The sequence below is a fragment of the Lycium ferocissimum genome, chromosome 12 (assembly GCF_029784015.1).
Source record: "Lycium ferocissimum isolate CSIRO_LF1 chromosome 12, AGI_CSIRO_Lferr_CH_V1, whole genome shotgun sequence".
Classification (NCBI taxonomy): domain Eukaryota; kingdom Viridiplantae; phylum Streptophyta; class Magnoliopsida; order Solanales; family Solanaceae; genus Lycium; species Lycium ferocissimum.
In genome coordinates this window covers 36089409-36109133 of record NC_081353.1, presented here as the reverse complement: position 1 = coordinate 36109133, position 19725 = coordinate 36089409, and the positions used below count along the sequence as shown (strand labels likewise).

The 19725-nt window shown below is 35.4% G+C and overlaps 2 protein-coding genes and 1 long non-coding RNA gene across 3 annotated transcripts; 1 reads left to right on the top strand and 2 right to left on the bottom strand.

The window, feature by feature from the left end:
• Positions 1–6494: 6494 nt before the first annotated feature.
• On the bottom strand, positions 6495–18232 carry LOC132040121 (uncharacterized). Its single transcript, XR_009410566.1, has 2 exons — positions 17513–18232; positions 6495–6688 (listed from the first exon to the last, which is right to left on the bottom strand). It is a non-coding gene; the product is annotated as an uncharacterized LOC132040121 (long non-coding RNA).
• LOC132039725 (receptor-like protein EIX2) lies at positions 9967–12208 on the top strand. The gene has a single exon (XM_059430241.1). The coding sequence runs from the start codon at positions 10270–10272 to the stop codon at positions 11680–11682; it is 1413 nt and encodes a 470-aa protein (XP_059286224.1). The 5' UTR covers positions 9967–10269; the 3' UTR covers positions 11683–12208.
• Positions 18231–18683, bottom strand: LOC132039258 (F-box/kelch-repeat protein At5g15710-like). Its single transcript, XM_059429784.1, has one exon. The coding sequence runs from the start codon at positions 18681–18683 to the stop codon at positions 18231–18233; it is 453 nt and encodes a 150-aa protein (XP_059285767.1).
• Between the last annotated feature and the right edge of the window lie 1042 nt (positions 18684–19725).

Genomic DNA, 19725 nt, shown 5'->3' with positions numbered 1-19725 from the left:
TAGTTTTTAAAACTAATTACTCCCTCCATTCCGTAATAAGTGACTTTTTAGGCTTTTCATTTTGTTTCAAAATAAATAGTGCTTTAGGATTTCAAGAAGAAATTGATCTTCTTCTTCCAAAATGACCTTTATTTACATAATCAAGAATCATTAAGTTTTTCTTTTTCTAGGCATTTAATTAGTGGTAAATTAGTAAAAACACTCCTAATTTTTTTTAGGAGTGAAAGACTTCTTAAGGGATGTCATGCTGCTAAAAAGTCACTTATTATGAATTGGAGTGTGCATAAGCCTAAAAGTCACTTTCTTAAGGGGTGAGATGGATGGATAACTTCATTGGCCAGAAGTCTTTGGGTTGAACACAGGAAATTGTGATATTCTCTATATGGACCACCACCCCCCCACCCAAAATAATTCCTACGTGGTGTGAGCCTGGATCAATTAATCCAGTAAATTCCGAATAAGAAGTGAGAGGGGGAGGGGGAGGGGGTTGTATTCATAGGTGCATAGAACCATCGAGGAATAAGGCAGGATAGGTGAGAGACTGAGAGCCCTTCACTGTTAACTAAAGAGGTCTTAAGTTCAATCATGTAAGTGGAGAACTTAATGATAACTCCCTTAATAAACATATGCGACCTAAACTCAAATCAGTCAAACCAATAATTGCATGGCATTCATTAAGTTAATTGACTTTAAATACTTGATGATTAAATCGAAAGAGGAAAGGAAAAAAACGAACGTGACTTCAATTCTCACAGTCCATTTCTTTTCTTCCCTGGCCCTTTATATATATTATATATAAAAGAAAAACTAAAAGCCAAAATATCGCCATCTAATTATCGGAAATTACCATTTACGCCATTTCGTCGATAGTTTGGCTATTTATCTTAATTATAGGAGATGGCTCATTTATGCCATCAAACTATAGGAAATGACTCATTTATGCCACTTATCAATAGTTTGACTCATTTATGCCATCGTCCGTTAATAAAAATGATTCATCCATGCCATATTTCATTAAAGCTGGTTTTACAATATCATATATGACACGTGGCCTCCAACTAGATTATGGTTGTGGGTGAGTAAGGTGTATGGGTCAGATTTTTTATTAATTTGATATTTAAAATTGGGCTGGTTTAATTAAATGACGTAGACCTCTAATTGGAGGCCACGTGTCATATCTGGTATTATAAAATCGGCGTTAATAAAAAATGGCATGGATGAGTCATTTTGGTAACTAGCGATGGCATAAATGAGTCAAAATATGATAGTGGCATAAATGAGTCATTTCTATAGTTGGGCATAAATGTCATTTCATATAGTTCGATAGCATAAATGAGCCAAACTATGACGGTGACATAAATGGCATTTTCGATAGTTAGATAAGATATTTGGTTCTTCCTGAAAGAAAAATGAAAAAGTGGGTTGGGTAGGTACAAGTAAAACCAAATTAAAAAGTGTACTTATTTTCCAAATTCCTGCAAACATGTTTGGCGGCTGGGGTCAACACACCTACTTTGTACTGTTTGTCTATTAGCATTACTGCCATTACAATGAGAATCTAGCCAACTCTTAATTCCCACTCATAAAAAGAATTGACCTGTTTATAAGTTTTTGTGCCCTCCAAATTGAAAGGAAGTGTTATTCATTTACTCAATTCATCTTAATTTAATTAATTTAATTGGTACCTTTTCTTCATTCTAAAAAATGACAAACATCTTTCAACGGTTGAATTAAGACGGTCCGAACTCTCACATGGATGGCAGTGAGAAATTTTGGACAATGGATGAAAGTCTAATCTAAACAATGTCGTGTGAGTGAAGAAGAATAATGTCGCTTGTAAAATTCATCGAGTGCATGATCATGATAGAATTCGAGAAACAAGCCTTGACTAACTCCGTGCAAACATATTCGGTTGGGGTGGGGGTGGAGGGGAGGGGGGCTATTCTTTGGATGATTGGTCGTAAAGGGCATGTAAGCGGTGAATTAGATTGAAAGTGATGTAACTCAACTGACAGAATGCTATCAAAATCAATTCACTGAGCTGCAAAATTATTGATATGAAAAAGTTATATATATCTTTACTGATTATCAGGATTTTTCTTTAAGTATATTAATACATATATTTTACTTTGTAAAAGTATTGTGTTCGTTTTTTGGTTTGATTTAGGAGTCTCAAATTTGGAGACTTTGGGTGCATGAAAAAATGTATAGATATTAGGATATCGAATGAGTTTTTTTTTTTAATTAGTTTCTTCTTAAATGATCCAAGTAATTAATTTTATTGCTTTGTTTCATAACTTGGATGGCCATTTAAATAGTACTTTGAGTTTCAAATAGACATTTATGAAAAATGGAAGGTAATTAGATGTACGTAAACGTAAAATTAATGATTGAGTTTGAGAGTACAAATTTATAACTTTGTTCAGTTCCTCAAGGTACCTACCTAAAGTGAAAAGAAAAAAGAAAAAGGAAAAGGTATCTATTTAAAGTAAAAGAAAAAAAAAAGGAAAGGTATCTACTAAAATGTCAACTCTTTGGTATTTGAATTTTGAAGTGAACAGATTAAAAAGAACAATATAAACAATTTTTTTTTTTTTTTTTTTTTTTTGTGATTTGTTGACTTTTACATGGTCATAATCTTATATTCTTTTACTTGTTAATTTCTTCAATGCCGAGGGTCTATCGAAACTAGCTTTTTACCTCCTCGTCACAGACACTCAACCCAGGGCCATGGTGGTGAGATTATACTGGGTATGTTATTGTCGTCATTGTTAATTTCTTCAATAAAAGATGATTATTTATCTTTTTCTTTTTAATTTTCATTGCCACTTAATATCAGATTGTAAGAAATTAAAAAGAACTCAAAAAGGTGGCACTCATGCATGAGAATCCAAAGATGGAAAGGCCCCAAAATTGCTAAGGGACAAATAGACAATGAGGAGCAATACCGTGTGTTAGTCTTTATTTATAAAAAGCAACTTACTTTTTGGTTCCATTTTGTCAAATACAAAGAAAAGAGAGACCAAAATTGGTGGTGGGACTACGGAAGTTGTGATGGATAGTCGGAATTTCTTCATTTTTTAATGACATGCTTTCGATTAAGTTCGCGGGATTAAAAAAATTCAATAGAAAACCATTTATTTTCATAGTGAATAGGGGTAGGCATATCGTTTACAGTATTGATTCAGTAGAACTCAATAATTTTGACTTAAATCTGTATTTGTCTTGGAAACTCCTTTTAATTTGTTCAAGTTATAAATTTAGAACATAATAACTCTAAAGGGTTAGAATTCGAAAATCATATATTTCAAGTTTTGAATCCACTTTCTGATAGTAAACCTACTCAACACAAATAATAATTAATTCAATTGAGTTTCGATTAGCGTATACATACAGTTTTTTTTTTTTAATTTTTTTTTTTAAAAAGGATTGGAGGTGGTAATGTGGTGTGGGCGTGAGGCCAAATTTGATACGAAAATTGTGTCTTTAATTAAGGGGTTGAGTGGATTGCATTAGTCCAAGTATCTAATTCATTAACCACATAATTTCAGATAAGTTTTTATCCCAAATTCCTTAACTTCATTTTTTAGAAACCACATGAAAGGACACATAATGATAGGATTATCCTATCCTTGCAAATGGCTACACATTATCAACACCTAAGATTCATTTTTGTTTAGTTAATTTCGACATCGCCCAATAATAATGATTATTATAAAAACAATAGAACAATTATTTCGTTTTTTTTTTTTGGGTTGTACTATGTCATTCCAAATATTGAAAATTTCGATATAGGGTCCCATCCTCCTTTTCTAACAAATAATGAATAGCAGAATATCTGTTCGTTTATCGTTTTCAAATAAAATATTGCATGTATAATTATTCGTTATCATAAGAGATCATAAATAGAAATTAAATCAAATTGATACCACCTAACTATCGACCTACAAGGTCATTACTTTTTTTAAAGAAATTAAGAAAATACTGTTCAACGGAGATAATTGAACCTAAGATTTTTAAACTTTTTGAAGTTATTACTTCAACCTTGTAATTCAAGTTTAGTCATTTCATACTCGAGATATGAATTGTGTGGTAATAAACCTCTGCTCATATTAAGAAAAGAAAATACCAAAATGGTGAAGAAGATTTGACACCATATATTAACAACCAAATGATGTGGTGGGATGCGAAGATGCAATGGGATCGATTAATTATGAATGGGATCTCCGGCCTTTAATCATAAATCTCGAGTTCAAATTTGGGAATGCAAAAACTATTGGTACACTTCCTAATTTGATGTGTCCTATACGGCATGAATCTAGATTTACCGGACCAATGAGTATTGAATACCAAATGCTTTGTAGGAATATTTACACAAACATCCGAGCGAATTCATTGTTTACATTTCCTAGTATGTATACATGAATTATACATATATTATACATCCGCCGGCTAATTTTAAGTTAAGCTGTTAGGCGGGCGATGTTAATTCTTCCGCCAAAAAGAAATCAAAGAATATAAAGACAGGTTTGAAAATCATGATGAGACTTAAGATTACTTTGTTAGTTACAAAATCAACTCACCTTTTGGCCAAATGCAAAAAATCATTTGGGGGCAGTCAGAGTTGAGAGACAAAAATTCACATGAAGTGATTGCTTAATTAAGGGATAGGGTTGCATAGGATATCCCTATATCTCATACCTTAACATCATTTTCAGATAAGGTTCTATGACATTATCCTTGTGTCCATCAGAAAATTCACAAGAAAACATAAACAAAGGTTTAGATAAAGAGAAAACAAATGTGAGTTGCAATGGAAAAAAACTTGTGAGGGAGCGCTTTCCCCTTTAAATGGGTCTAATGCAGAGCGAATTTGGATTAGTCGCGCCCCCATTGAGGGTACTGGACACCCTCAACCCGAATGGAAAACCAAAAAAAAGTGAGTTGCAATGGACTACAACTTTTTCTTTTTCTATAACCTTGGTGTTCGGACCAATTGACCCACACCTCAACTAATTCTACGGAATACCTGCCACCAGGATTCATTCTTAGGGAAGCATATATGCCAAAAGACAAGTATGGCAATGAGGGTGCCAAAAGACTAGACAAGGACTAGCATAATAGTAAGGGGTCGTTTGGTTCAAAACCAAAGTTATTCTGGAATTGTAATCATAATTACAAACCTGGGATTATAATTAGGATTAGGGGTGTTCATGGTCCGGTTTGACTCGATTTTTAGTTAAAATCAAACCAAACCAATTAAGTCGATTTTTTTTAATATTCAAACCAAACCAAACCAAACCATTATAGTATAAATTCTATCGATTTCGATTTTTTTGATTTTGTTGGTTTTATCGGTTTGGTTCGATTTTTGCGATTTTTTTGGATTTTAAGACTGTATTAATATAAAGAACCTTTGAGTTAAATGGTAACTAACTACGACTTTGACGTGATCCATTCAAATCTAAGAATTTTCTTTATTAATTCATTAACTTTATTTTACGAATGTGCCAATGGCTATGAGTATAGGAATTACGAAACATAACATCTACTTTTCATGATTCTAATTTTACCTCCTACATATAGCCTTTTGATATTACTGTGATCCTCCGAAATTTTTGTTATCTAAACTCATCGTGTTTATGAAGATTGAGAAGAAAGCACAAAAGTTAAAACGGAAAATGATAAACAGAAAGGAAATTCATCTATCAAATCTTTTTAAATTCTAATTGTCATTTTCTTCCTTTAATTTGTTACGGATAAAATGCTAGTTTATTAATAGTAATTCAGATGGCATGTAAAAGAGGGAACCATAAAACTGGATAAGCGAAAAAAATTTATTTTACCTTTAGCAAATTTTTTATTTTATTTTACCTTAAACTTAAATGGACTACACTTTTCTTTCTAATTATTTGAATTTATATTGGACTTGGTCTGGGCCAAAATTTTGAAGAAGATATATATATATATATATATATATAATATTTTAAATATGTATGTATCTATCGGTTTGGTTCAGTTTTGGCTCGGGTTTTTTGGTTTAACACCAAACTAAACCAAAAGTTACTGGTTTTTTAAAATTTAAAACTAAATCAAGTCAAACCATTCTATTTAGTTTTCGGTTTATTAAGTCGGTTTGACTCCATTTTCAGCTTTGACTCGGGATCGGTTTTTGGTCTCATTTGAACACCCCATTTAGGATTATCTATCCCACTTTCTATATGGGATAGCTAATCCCATGATTGTAGTAAAACTTATCCTGGTTTTACCTAATATCCTCAAACAAACACAGGAAAGATATTATCCCAAAGAGCCACTAAGCAGTAAACATCATAAAGCCGATTGATGAGCCAACAATATCTACAATTCAGACTGAAACTTCTACGTTAAAAAAACTATGATATTCAAAGCTCACAAAGAATAGGGACTCGACACACACAAACAAAAATGATCTTGTAATCAATGCACAGTTTTCAAACTAGAAGAAGCAAATATTATCCCACATCAAATGTTATGACATTAAGATCACAAGTTTCAAAAAGAATGATCCCTTTCTAAATTCAGAAACAACCCAACTGTAATAATCCATTCAGTCTAATTGCTCACTGGGATTAGTGATATCTATCCAAGAACTTCTCTATCAGAACCGAGAATGTAGCAAAGCCAGGACAACCAGCTTCCAGGTCACCTGAGACAATTGCAATTGTAGTATAAATATAAAGAGATTATTGACAGAAATTATAAGTGAAATAGCAGTAGCTCCATTACTTTCTTCATCAGTCAGAGGCCTCTTTGTTGCACGGACATTCAAGAGCATGGGGTTTTTAAGAGCACCATAAGGTCTGGATATAATATTGAAGTGTAATTGGTCTACTGGGGATTACAAATTAGCTTGGTCATTGTATTTTTTTTCTTTTATAGAGCCACTCGTAATGATAAATATGTCATATTATTACTTTTGTTCCTAAAATTTTGCAGTAAACAAAAACTTCACTCTTTCTCTTTCACTATTTAGTTATTTAATTTCGTTGTAATTTTGAGATAGGACGTTCATTTTATTTTAGGTCTTATCCTCATTCTAATTCTGAAAAGATGCAAAGGAAATACTAATAGTTTTGGCTTAAAGAAACATGAGCAATTATATGATAATTTTGGGTGGCATGAAAAGTGGCATCAGAGTGGAATCGTCGCGTGAAGCTTCATCATGACATTATATGGAATCGTCACATGAAGCTCAATTTAGGTGGAGCCATCATCCGAGGTGTGCGTAGTACGTAATGAAAAGTGATGATAAAAGCCATTGCTAATAACTACCTTCCTATGAAGCAATATTTTTAGTTACTCTCTTCTTTCAATTTATATGTCACTCTTGAGAGATTTGAAAGACTGTCGTGTATCTTTCTTTACTTTCATATTACTGTTAAATATCGAGTAATGGTACAAGCGAGGAAGGACCATTCAATAGTAATTAAATGTTAATTGCAATAAGTATCTTTGGGCGTAAACATGAAGAAGAAGTTATCTTGTGACCGAAACATACTTATGTACGCCCTCATAAGGCATAAGTATCGGTCCGCATAACTTTTATTCCCTACTAAATGTGATGTCTTGGAATTGGTGGGGGCATAGTGAAATTTAAACTACGCTTGCGAATTTTTTTTTTTTTTTTTTTAAAAATTTTTGGTGAGTGGGGGTTCGAACTTCAGAACCCATAGGTTTTAGGCGAAAGGGAAAAATTTAAAGATTTCAAATATGAGGGGCAAAATTTAAAGACCACCCCAAAAGAAGGGCAATTCGCATAATTTTCCACATTACTAGATTTATTCCAAAACTTGGCATGGCCCATTTAATGCCTTCCATGATTAAGAATAGATTACGTAGCTGAACAGTGGCTCCACAATCCAAAACAAAAAAAATGACTATACAGGATAGCAATTTATGCCTTAGTCTAAATTTTAATTAATCAACTTAAATTGGAATGTAAACGCACATCACACAAAAATCTTAAGGGGTGCCTCACACCTTTCCCTCAGAGAATCGAACCTCCTAACCCATTCTCTTGTTTTCACAGACCGTTTTGGAGTCAATTTTTTCCTTTTCCCAAAATGTTCTAAACATAGATCAAACTTAAAAAATTGAGATAACTAAGTAGTTTGACATATTTAGTTAAGATGATCCCTTTATTTGTATTGGGTGGCGAGTTCAAAACATTTTCAAAAACTCTTTTGACACACACACACACACACACACACACACACACACACACACACACACACACACACACACACACACACACACACCACAAGTGGGAGGGGTGGGAAGTTGATGTGTACGCAGTCTTATCCTACCTTTGTGAAGGTAGAGAGACAGTTTTCCTATAGACCCTCGGTAAAGTAAGCATATCAAAAACAAGGACAGAAAAGATATACAGTAACTTTCATAAACTCTTTTTGAGTTACCAAAATGTCGCATAGCAAACACTTTAGTGAAATTTTGGGTCAATTGTAATTATTGAAAGTAGGAAATACTTGGCCGGCCAATTGATGCTTTAGTGTTATTGACTTGCACAGGAGACTCATTGACTTGACACCACAAAGACTAAGACTCTTTCCTAGGTAATGGATAGATGGACTTCTAAACTTTTCCAATTATTATGCCTATAATTTGAGATTTTCCTTTCCAGATCATTCACAGCAAGAAAATATGCAGAGCAACTCATTTCAACTCATCTTTCTCATTTTGTTATTTCAACTTTTGTATTTCACTTGCATAGAGTATCACTTCGTTTCCTCTTCTGACACCTCTAGTGCAAGCACTTCCATTGAAACAGAGAAGAAAGCACTGCTAAAGCTTAAAGAAAATCTCTCAGATCCTTCAGGCAGGCTATCTTCTTGGGATGATGATAAAGATTGTTGTCAATGGCTTGGTGTAAGCTGTGACAAGAAGAGCGGAAACGTTGTAAAGATTGATCTCAGGAACAAATTCTCAAGAAACCAAGAATTGGGAGGTGAGATTAATCCATCTTTGCTTGAATTACAACACTTGAGATACTTAGACTTGAGCATGAACAATTTTGAAGGAATTCAAGTGCCTGAATTCATTGGTCAAATCAAAGAATTGAGGCATCTCAATCTTTCTGGAGCATCTTTTTCTGGTTCATTATCTCCATTTATTGGAAACCTCTCAAATTTGCAAGTTCTTGATTTGAGTTTCTACTCTGATCAGCCAGCTGTGAAAGACCTTGAGTGGATAAAAGGACTTTCTTCTTTGGAACATTTAAATTTGGGAGGTTCAGATCTTAGCAAAGCTACTAATTCTTGGCTTCAGACAATCAATAATCATCTTCCTTCCCTCTTGGAGTTGCACCTCGTCAATGTCAACTTTTAAACCTTCCATCTTCTCTTCCATCTCTAAATCTTACTTCCCTTTTGGTACTTGATCTTTCCAACAATGCTTTCAACTCAAGTATTTTCCCTCGATGGATATTCAAACTTAGTAACCTTGTCCATCTTGACCTAAGCTCCAACAATATTCTTAGTGAACTGCCTGATGAGTTTGCAAAGCTCACTTCCCTTGAATACCTTGATCTTTCTTCCAACTATGGTTTCAATGGGACACTCAACAGAAGCTTGGGGAAACTATGCAATTTGAAGACTTTGATCCTGGACAACAACATCACTGGAGACATTTTGATTTCATCATTTGCTTTATCAATGCCAAAGCAACAACTTGGAGACATTGGACTTGAGTCACAATGCATTGACTGGGAAATCTTCCTACTACATTAGGCCACTTGGGGAAGCTAAAAGATGTTCAGCTGAGGTACAACTCACTTGACGGGAACAATACACTGGAAGCTATAGGGCACTTTCATCCTTGGAGACGCTCTATCTCACATCAAACAAAAATGGGAACCCTCCCCAATATCGGGCAGCTCGCGTCGATGGTCTCATTGGACATCTCTGAGAATATGTGGGAAGGTATTGTCACGAAGCCCATTTACTGAATCTTTCTAACTTGCAAGAATTTTCAGTTGGCGTGAAATTTGGTAGGAATATTACCTCCTTGGCATTCAACATCAACCCAAGTTGGACTCCTCCATTCAAGCTGACATTCTTGACTATCCAGTCATGCCAATTAGGCCCCAAATTCCCACATTGGCTGAAGGATCAGAATGAGCTCACCAGCATAATATTCAATACCGCAGGGATTTCAGATGCTGTACCAGATTGGTTTGTTGAGTTGGATTTGAAGCTGGATAATCTAGACATGGCTTACAACAACTTGACAGGGAAAATTCCTAACAAATTTCAGTTCAACATGGAAGCCAATGTGGATTTAAGCACCAATAGCTTCGAGGGACCTCTCCCACTATGGTCTTCTAATGTTACAACATTGTATCTGAGGAATAACTTGTTTTCAGGACCTATTCCTCTCAATATCTGTGGAGCATATCCTGATTTAACAGACTTGGACATCTCCAGGAACAGCCTACATGGCACCATTCCCTTGTGCATCGGTGATATCAATCAGTTGACTACTTTAGCCCTCGATAATAACCAACTTATCGGACAGCTTCCTGATTTCTGGGGTAAGCTACCATATCTTTATTGGATAGATATGTCAGAGAACCATCTATCCGGCCAAATTCCAGGTTCACTAGGTTCTCTATCTTCTCTGATGTTCTTAAGACTCTCAGGCAACAATCTCTCTGGAGAACTGCCTTCGAGTTTGAGAAATTGCACGCGAATGATTAGCATTGATCTTAGTAACAATCGGTTGTCAGGGCTAATCCCAGCTTGGCTAGGGGAAACAATGAGATCACTGTTAATCCTCAGTTTAAGGAAGAATAGGTTTTCCGGCCCCATTCCTTTAAAAATATGTAGCCTTTCAGGTCTTCACATACTGGACCTTTCAGGAAACAACTTATCTGGTTCTATCCCATCCTGTTTTTGCTATCTGGAAGCCTTCAAGGTTGAGCTAACTGATGCAGCATATGAAGGGAAACTGAACCTGGTGGCGAAAGGAAGAATAGATTATTATGATACTATCCTTTACCTAGTAAATAGTATCGACCTCTCGAGCAACAGTTTATCTGGAGAAATCCCAGTAGAGATAACAAGCTTGCTTAAAGTTGTAACCTTGAACTTGTCCAGGAACCATTTGACAGGAAATATACCGACAGATATAGGAAAGTTAGGACGGGTTGAAACCTTAGATCTTTCAATAAATCAGTTGTCAGGTCCTATCCCACCAAGCATAGCTAGTTTAGACTTTCTGACTCATTTTAACTTCTCTTACAATAAGTTGACAGGAAAAATTCCCACTAGTACTCAGTTCCAAACCAAAGTTGATCCAACAATTTTCCAAGGAAATGCTGCACTTTGTGGTCCTCCTTTGAAAGAATGTGATGGTGACAGGACTAAAACATCTGATAGTGGAACGGATGACGAAGGAGAAACCGATGATGAAGATAAACTTGAGAAAGTATGGTTCTTTGCTGTTGTTGGTTTGGGATACTCGGTTGGCTTCTGGGTATTTTTTGGCACTTTGGTCATCAAGAAAAGATGGAGAATTGCTTATTTCAAATTTATAGAGACATGCCTTTTGGAGTTCGATGAATGGTCATGGAGTTTTCAGCATAAAATGTTAGGATATTTAACGTGTAGAAGAAACACTTAGGAAAATGTTGGAAAGTGTTTGTCAACTTTAGCAAGGTATTCAATAAATGGAGCTATAGGAGTTTGTCTCTGCCATGCTGTTATATTTTGTGTTTTATTTTCAGTATAGCACATATTACTTACTTTTCTATATGAAAAAGTGTAAAACAATGCTACCTAAATGTTTATCTTATTTACTAAAATCAGCACAAGAAAGAACATGAGAGAGTGTATAAACTGCTTTTCATGGACTAAAAGTAAAGATTTCATGAGTTAAAACTATCTTATTTGCTAATTTCATGGGCTAATTTTAAGTACTTATTTCATCAGTTAGAAAGTGCTCACCTAAATGTTTATGTTATTTGCTAATTTCATTGCCTAAAGCAAGAACATCTTCATTCCCCAACACCACTAATATTGGCAGGTCCTTTACATACTTGAATAACTCATTCAAGAAGATCACAGGACAATGTAAATGACCATCCACTAGATTCTTTTTTCTACTTGAACTTCAACACAAACTCAAAGTTGTCGAGACATTTGCCATTGACTACATCGAAATGGAGCTCAAACTAAGAATAGACAGGGAATGTTTACAAGACTCTATGTCATAGAGTTGTAGCACATGTCATCAGTGCGTTGTAGGTGATCAAAACTTAGACATCTATAGACCTTTTGCTCCCTTGAGTGGTAAAGATAAAGCATGGAGAAATTGCAGCATTTTAAGTAAACGGTTGAGTTTGCAGTAGTAAAGAGGGAAAGAAATGCTAAAAAACATATATAATTCTGATCAGTTTGAATGGGTGAGGTCAAAATAAAGCTCAAACATTGTCCAAGTTCCATCAAGACATCACTAAAGAAAACAAGAACCTGCTTCTTTTGCCTTCAAAACTTTCTTGATACCGAGAAAATGTAAAATTGTTAGAACGGATATATCTACTCGACAGAATCAAAATTAAACAGCTGTATTGAAACTACCATACAGAAAATGTACCTCCAATTTCCAATAGTCCAATTTGAAGACCACTTCAATTGTCTTGTCCTATTCAGGCTTGATGAACAGTGACAGTGAGCAAAGTCCTACAACTTTAATGTTTGATGCTTCTTCTCATGGAGCAGCCCCTTGATTCACTGCTAGATATAGAAGCAACAGGGAGTTCAATTGAAAGTTTTTCTCCAGAACAAAGAGAAAATTGCTTAGAATAGTCATATCCATACATCATTTTTATTTCTTATGGGGCTGAATGAGATATATACCACTGATAGAGGAAACATCCTCATGATGAACCCTTTTCCTTCAATGGCACAAGCATTTGCATTGCTAATTCAAGAGGAAAGGCAGAGGGAAGTCAAACCAAACAATCAACTTGTAATGGAATCAACCTCACTGAATGTTAGCACAGGAAATAACAGCTTTAGAAATAATTACTCTCCAAGTACCTCAGGAAGCAATAACTTCTGGACAAACTTCTCCCCAAGCAACTATCCCTCAACTTCAAATAGATCTAGACCCTTTTGTGACCACTGCAAACGACTAGGACATGCCAAAGACAAATGCTTCAAATTACATGGCTATCCACCAAATCACAACTCTCAAAATCCTTATCCTCACAACAACTTCTTTCAGAATAATAACCAGAATTTCAGAAACAATTACAATCCTAGGTTCAACTATAACAACCATAAGGGCAAGAGACCTGTTGCAAATGTTCATGGGCCTTCTGCTGATATGGTACTAAAAATAAGGCAAAGAAACTCTAGGACTTAATGAAAGCAGTCAAAATTTTAGCATCTCACAGGAGCAGTATGGTCAGCTGCTCAGTTTATTGCAGCACTATCAGGCTGGAGATGGGGGTGACTGTTCAACCAGTGTAGATGATTCTAATGGAGTAGCAAACTTTGCAGGTAAATTTGGTTGTTCTGCATCTGTTCTTTCTGTGGATTTTTGCCCCGTAATTTAAACAACCCGAAACAGGGTAATATTTCATTCAAGCCGTAATTAAATGTTAATTATATCTATCTCCCACTAACACTAAACACTATCCTACTCCACACCCACAAAAAATAAATCCTACTGCAATCCTATTTTTCCCAAATTCAAATGTTACACAACATCATATTCATGTAGGTCTCGAAAATAATCTACTCATGCAGGCTAATATTTCATTCGAGTAAGAAGGAAGTAGCAGTGCAAGCATATATAACAACATCGAGTAACAGATGCAACAACATCAACACCCTTTTTGCTTACATCAACATCAACTCCTTAATCCCAAACTAGTTATTTTCATGCAGCAAGAGTCATTTACATCAGAAATTGCCTGCCTTTTTAAGTAAAAAGATGAGTTTCCTACTGATTCCCCAACCAACTAAAGTCATTTCCATCAGAAATTGCCAGCCTTTTTAACTAAAAAGATGATTTTATACTGATCTCCCCTACCAACTATACTTGAGGCATGTCTAAGGTGTTTCCATTCAACTTCTAAGCCGTGAACATTAACAAATATAAGATAGTTAAAGTCAACTAATCTGATGGCTAAATCATGAGGGTGCAACTTCATGTAGTCTATCTTAAATACCAAAAGAAATTAAAGATTAAGACTAAAGTAACAAGCAGTACTCATATTGATCCACATCAAACTATTATGCTGCTCAAAATGGGTAATAAGTTGATCATTTAAAGCCGTTCTTTTTTATAGAAGGTATGCATGCGCCGCTCTAGCTCTACCAAGTCTACCTTGGCATTAAAAGCTTATAGGAAATAAAAATTTCTTCCTTTAGCATCTATTTTGGTAATCCTACCTCACTATTGTAGAGCAACCTTTCCAGGTTCTTGGACAAAGCTTGCATCAAAGTGCAAGACAGAAATGACACAAAGGAGAGTCCATGGAAACTTTGGACTGTAATCCAAGTGGAAAAAGTCAAGATCTTTATTTCAGTTATTCCTATCTTTACTTGTACTATAGTTTTCAACACCATCTTGGCCCAACTCCAAACTTTTTCAGTCCAACAAGGAAATTCTATGAACACTAGCTTCCATACCCTCCAGCTTCCGTTCGAGCAATTCCTTACATACTGCTAATCCTCACAGTCCCTCTCTACGACACATTCTTTGTTCCGTTCGCCCGAAAAACATCGGTCATGACTTCGGTGCCACGCTTTACCACATATAGGCCCGGCCTCGGGCTATTCGTCGCAGCGGTTATGGAATATAGACGGAGAATTGCAGCAGTGAACTCAAACAAGACACTATCAATATTTTGGATCACCCCACAGATCTTTATTTTCGGGGTATCCAAAATGTTCACTGCACTTGGCCTAATTGAGTTCTTCTATAAACAGTCCTTTAGCTTCTATTTTGGTAATCCTACCTCACTATTGTAGAGCAACCTTTCCAGGTTCTTGGACAAAGCTTGCATCAAAGTGCCAGATGGAAATAACACAAAGGAGAGTCCATGAAAACTTTGCACTGTAACCCAAGCTATTGCCACATATAGGCCTCGGCCTATTCGTCGCGACGTTCTCCATGGTATCGGCAGCGGTTATGGAATATACAAGGAGAAATGTAGCAGTGAACTCAGACAAGACACTATCAATATTTTGGATCACCCCACAGTTCTTTATTTTCGGGATATCCAAAATGTTCGCTGCAGTTGGCCTAATTGAGTTCTTCTATAAACAGTCCTTAAAAGTGATGCAATCATTTTTAATAGCCATTAGTTATTGCTCGTACTCATTTGGTTTTTACTTAAGTTCATTGCTTGTTTCCCTTGTGAATAAGATCATTTCACTGTCCTCTCATGGTGGCTGGCTCAGCGACAACAATCTCAATAAAGACCTATTCTTTCTCTGGGCTTGGCCTTTCACTTGTAAATGCACGTGTTTATTTGTTAAGCAATATTAATTTTTTCTTGCAAAAAGAACAAAAATCATATAGTTTGGAGGCAAAAATTATCACTGCCAGAAACTATATGTTCAATAGTTTCCTCACGCAGAAAAGACCTTTTAAATGGAAGAGGTTTCATCTAAATCATTCTATCCATAAGAGATGAATTTCGACACTATTTAATGAGGTTCCACACATTCAAGCAGCAAAAATTTTCATTAGTACACCCAATCCAAACAGCCTAGTCATCTACTCATCTTTTGACACCAAAATAATTTTAAGGGAAAAGGGTTAAAAATATCCCTCTACTTTGTTTTAATGGCTAAAAGTATCCACCGAACTAATTTTGGGTCATTTATGCCCCTGGCGTTATGAAAGTTAACAAATATACCCTTCATTTGACGGAAATCTCCAAGTTGATTCAAATAACCCGATTTCATTAAAAATAATCCATTCTTCTATTTTATCCGCCCCGACCCACCTCCTAAAATAACCCTTCTTACTTCTCTCTCATATTTTCTCCTATAACTCTCAAGCCGTTGATTCCATCAATTATAATCAGAAAGAAGATTAAGAAGTGGTTTTTGAAACCAGAAAACATTCTAAATTTCATCTTTGTCAAACATCTATAATTTATAAACATGTTATTCATTATTTGAATAGAAATTCTGTTCAAGCTCTTCCCTTAGAAAGGAAATCAAAGAAAGACGGAAACAATTGACAGTCATTTTGGAAACAACCAGTACATAGTACATACCTTTAAATAGTTAGTACGGCAGAGCAACACACTAAGCAGATAAATAGAGCACTAACTTATCACTAACCTATGACCTGAAGTATTTCAACATAATTAGGACTACTGAGATGACTTAATTTGAAACATAAAAATTGTAGCTCCTAAAACATGACACTAACTTTTGAATTAGTCAACGACTAAAGAGAAAGTAAGTCTACAGAGAAAATATGAGAGAGAAGGAAGAATGGGTTATTTTAGGAGGTGGGTCGGCGCGGGTAAAATAGGAGAATGGGTTATTTTTTATGAAATCGGGTTATTTGAATCAATTTGGGGATTTCCGTCAAATGAAGGATACATTTGTTAACTTTCGTAACGACAGGGGCATATATGACCCAAAATTAGTTTGCAGGATATTTTTAGCCATTAAAACAAAGTAGAGGGATATTTTTGACCATTTTCCCTAATTTTAATCCCACCTATCTGAACTGCAACAAGCTAAGAACACAGTGAGACAGCTACAACAAGTGACGCCTCAAAATTACTCATCTATAGCTTCTCAAAAAGTACTTACCTTTCCTAACACAACGCATCATATTTTGGTCAAAGATCTTTTTTTTTCTTTTGTTGTTCTTTTCAACTTTGGATTAATAGAAACACAAACTATTTTTACTATTACAATTGCTTTTATCAACTTCTAATTTTTTTCTCAGTTTTTAGGATGCTCGCTCACAATCCAAAAAACACAAGTGGTCGTACTTGCATTCAGAGGGACACATCATAAGAGAAACACATTTGTTGCCTTCATTTCTTTCCTCTCACGAACGAAACAACTAATCGGGAGATTTTTTTCATTCCCTCATCATCCTTACTCTCCAAGCATCAGCTCTAAACCTAACCCCACCCACCATCTTCACAGCAAGCCCAACACTCCCACTTTTCTAGACCTCACACCGCAACAATCAATATTCAATAGATCGGTGTACCAAATATTCACTAATAAAAGAGATTTCTGGTTGTAACATATTCACTAGAACCAAATAGTTATTCTTGTAAAAGTTGCTTTAATTTTCATGGAAATATGCAAAAAGTAAAAGGACAAACAAGATCACCAAGCAGATGTGGTGTAAATGTGTCCCGTAATGCCTTTTCCATATTTGACAAAAGAAACGAAACTGAACAGCCATCATGCAAAAAATGTATAAAGTGGAACTCTTACAAGTAATTACTTACACTATTGCATCCATCTGCACCCTTCATTCCTGTTGTGTCCTTGGTTTGTTCTGTAAAAGGGGAAAAACTAGGCTTTCAAGGTAAACTTCCCACACATTACCAGATTTAAGCTTAGTAAACTCTGGATATCTGGTCGATTCATCCTTCAGATTGTACAACAAGAATTTTTTTCCAAACATAAGCAAATTTTCATCTTTATTTGAAATTAAAAAGGGCAGCGACGACACAGGATATTTTAAGGTAAACATCTTTGTCCAAGATTCTTTAACCCCATACTCCTTCATAACCCACACATATGTGTCAGGATTAACATTTCGAGGATAACCATGTCTTATCACAGAAAGATTACCCAGTACTACCAGATCCAAAATCAAAACATCTTCTTCTCCCCAACATGGTGGCTCAACCTTTTCCCATTTCTCATCAGCCAAATCAATAGAAATTATTGTATGATCTTACGATCACGATGAATCCAATGAAGCTTCCCATTCACAAACATACCCGTACCATAGAATCGCACCCCATCTGGAGGAGGATAATGGGTGCTTCTCCAAGAATCCTCCTTTAGACTATATATTTTGACCTCAACACAAGACAAATTGCAAAAAGAGTTAAAAAACCCCACCACCTTATAATCATCATGGAACTCATCATATCCAAAACCAAATGTGCAATAGTTACCATCGCTCAAACTAGTTCCAAAATCAGGCAATTTCTTCTACTTTCTAATGGATGGATTCCATAGAACCACTTTTTTTTTTGTAATTGACAAAGAAATACACAATCCATTGACAAGACAAACCAATCCATTCACAGAACCCATAGCAGCCCAAAATTTCCCAGGTGGATTATTCAATTCTGATACTTCCACAACAGACCCATCCAATAAAGAGCAAAGGGCACATTCCTTAAGCTTGTAAATGGATCCAGGTTCAATAAATTGCAACATAAGCCTATGGTGGGTGTATTCTTTGTTATTAGCAGATACACTAAGATGGGTCTTGATAAATTCAGGACTAGATATTAAAGCAAGCCAAGATTTAGAAACAGACCTGAATTTCAAGAGAAGTTTCACTGGAAGCCTTGAAAGTATTTCAGTCATAAGTTCTTCTGGCAAAATAGCTATTGAATGTCGCATTGAAGTTGATGGAAATTGAGTGGATTCCACCATTTTAGTAGCCATGGAGAGGGGACTTGCGTCGTATGCTATCAAAATCTTCTAAATTCTGATAAGTACTTCCTCCATTCCAAAATAATAGTCTTTTTATTTTGTTCCAAAATAAGTAACGCTTTAGGATATCGAGAAGAAATTAATTCTATTCTTTCAAATTTACTCTTATTTATAATCAAGAATTATTAAATAACTTTTCTTTTTCTAAACATTAAGTAGGGGTAAGTTGGTAAAAATATTTCTAATTTTCTAAAAGTGAACAATTTCTAAAGTGTCAAATTTAAAAACACTTATTTTGGAATGGACGGAGTAATGTATTTCAAAATGAGAAAGGGGTCAAATATACCCCTCTGCTTTAGTTTATTAGTTAACTTTGTCCTCCGTTAGCGAAAGTGGTTAAATATACACCTCCGTTAGCTAAAGTGTACAAATATACCCTTAAGTGGATGAAAATACTTAATTCAGCCAAAATACCCATGCCCCAACGGTTGACCCGTCCCAACCCTTCATTTTTTTGCGCGGAGTGCCCTTCTTTTGGGGCGGTCTTTAAATTTTCGCCCTTTTATTTGCGTCTTTAAATTATGCCCCTCATATTTGATCTTTAATTTTTGCCCTTCGCGTTACAACTTTGAGGCTAGCGAAATAATGAGGTTCGAGTTCAAACCTCCGCTCAAATTAAAAAAAAAAACGAGACAAGGTTTGGGGCGTGTATGCCGGGATGTATTTTTTGTTAAGAATTACATTTATGCGGAGAAAGGGGCTTGGCATAAGTATGCGGTCCGCATAACTTTGATAATTCCTTCACAAAGTTATGCGCTTAGGCATACTTTACCCATGGGCAAATTTTTATCGCGGACCGGATAACTTTGTGAAGGAATTATCAAAGTTATGGACATACTTATCTGCCAAGTCCGCCCGTAAGCGTAAGTATCACGGTCCCGTATACTTTTATTCACAAAGTTACGGTGGGGCATACTTTTAATGGGCAAACTTTTATATGGATCCGCATAAACTTTGAATGAATTATCAAAGCATCTTTTAT

Excerpts from the sequence above, each read along its gene's own strand:
- LOC132039258 (XM_059429784.1), bottom strand. The coding sequence starts at position 18,683 with ATGGTGGAATCCACTCAATTTCCATCAACTTCAATGCGACATTCAATA.
- LOC132039725 (XM_059430241.1), top strand. The coding sequence starts at position 10,270 with ATGGCTTACAACAACTTGACAGGGAAAATTCCTAACAAATTTCAGTTC.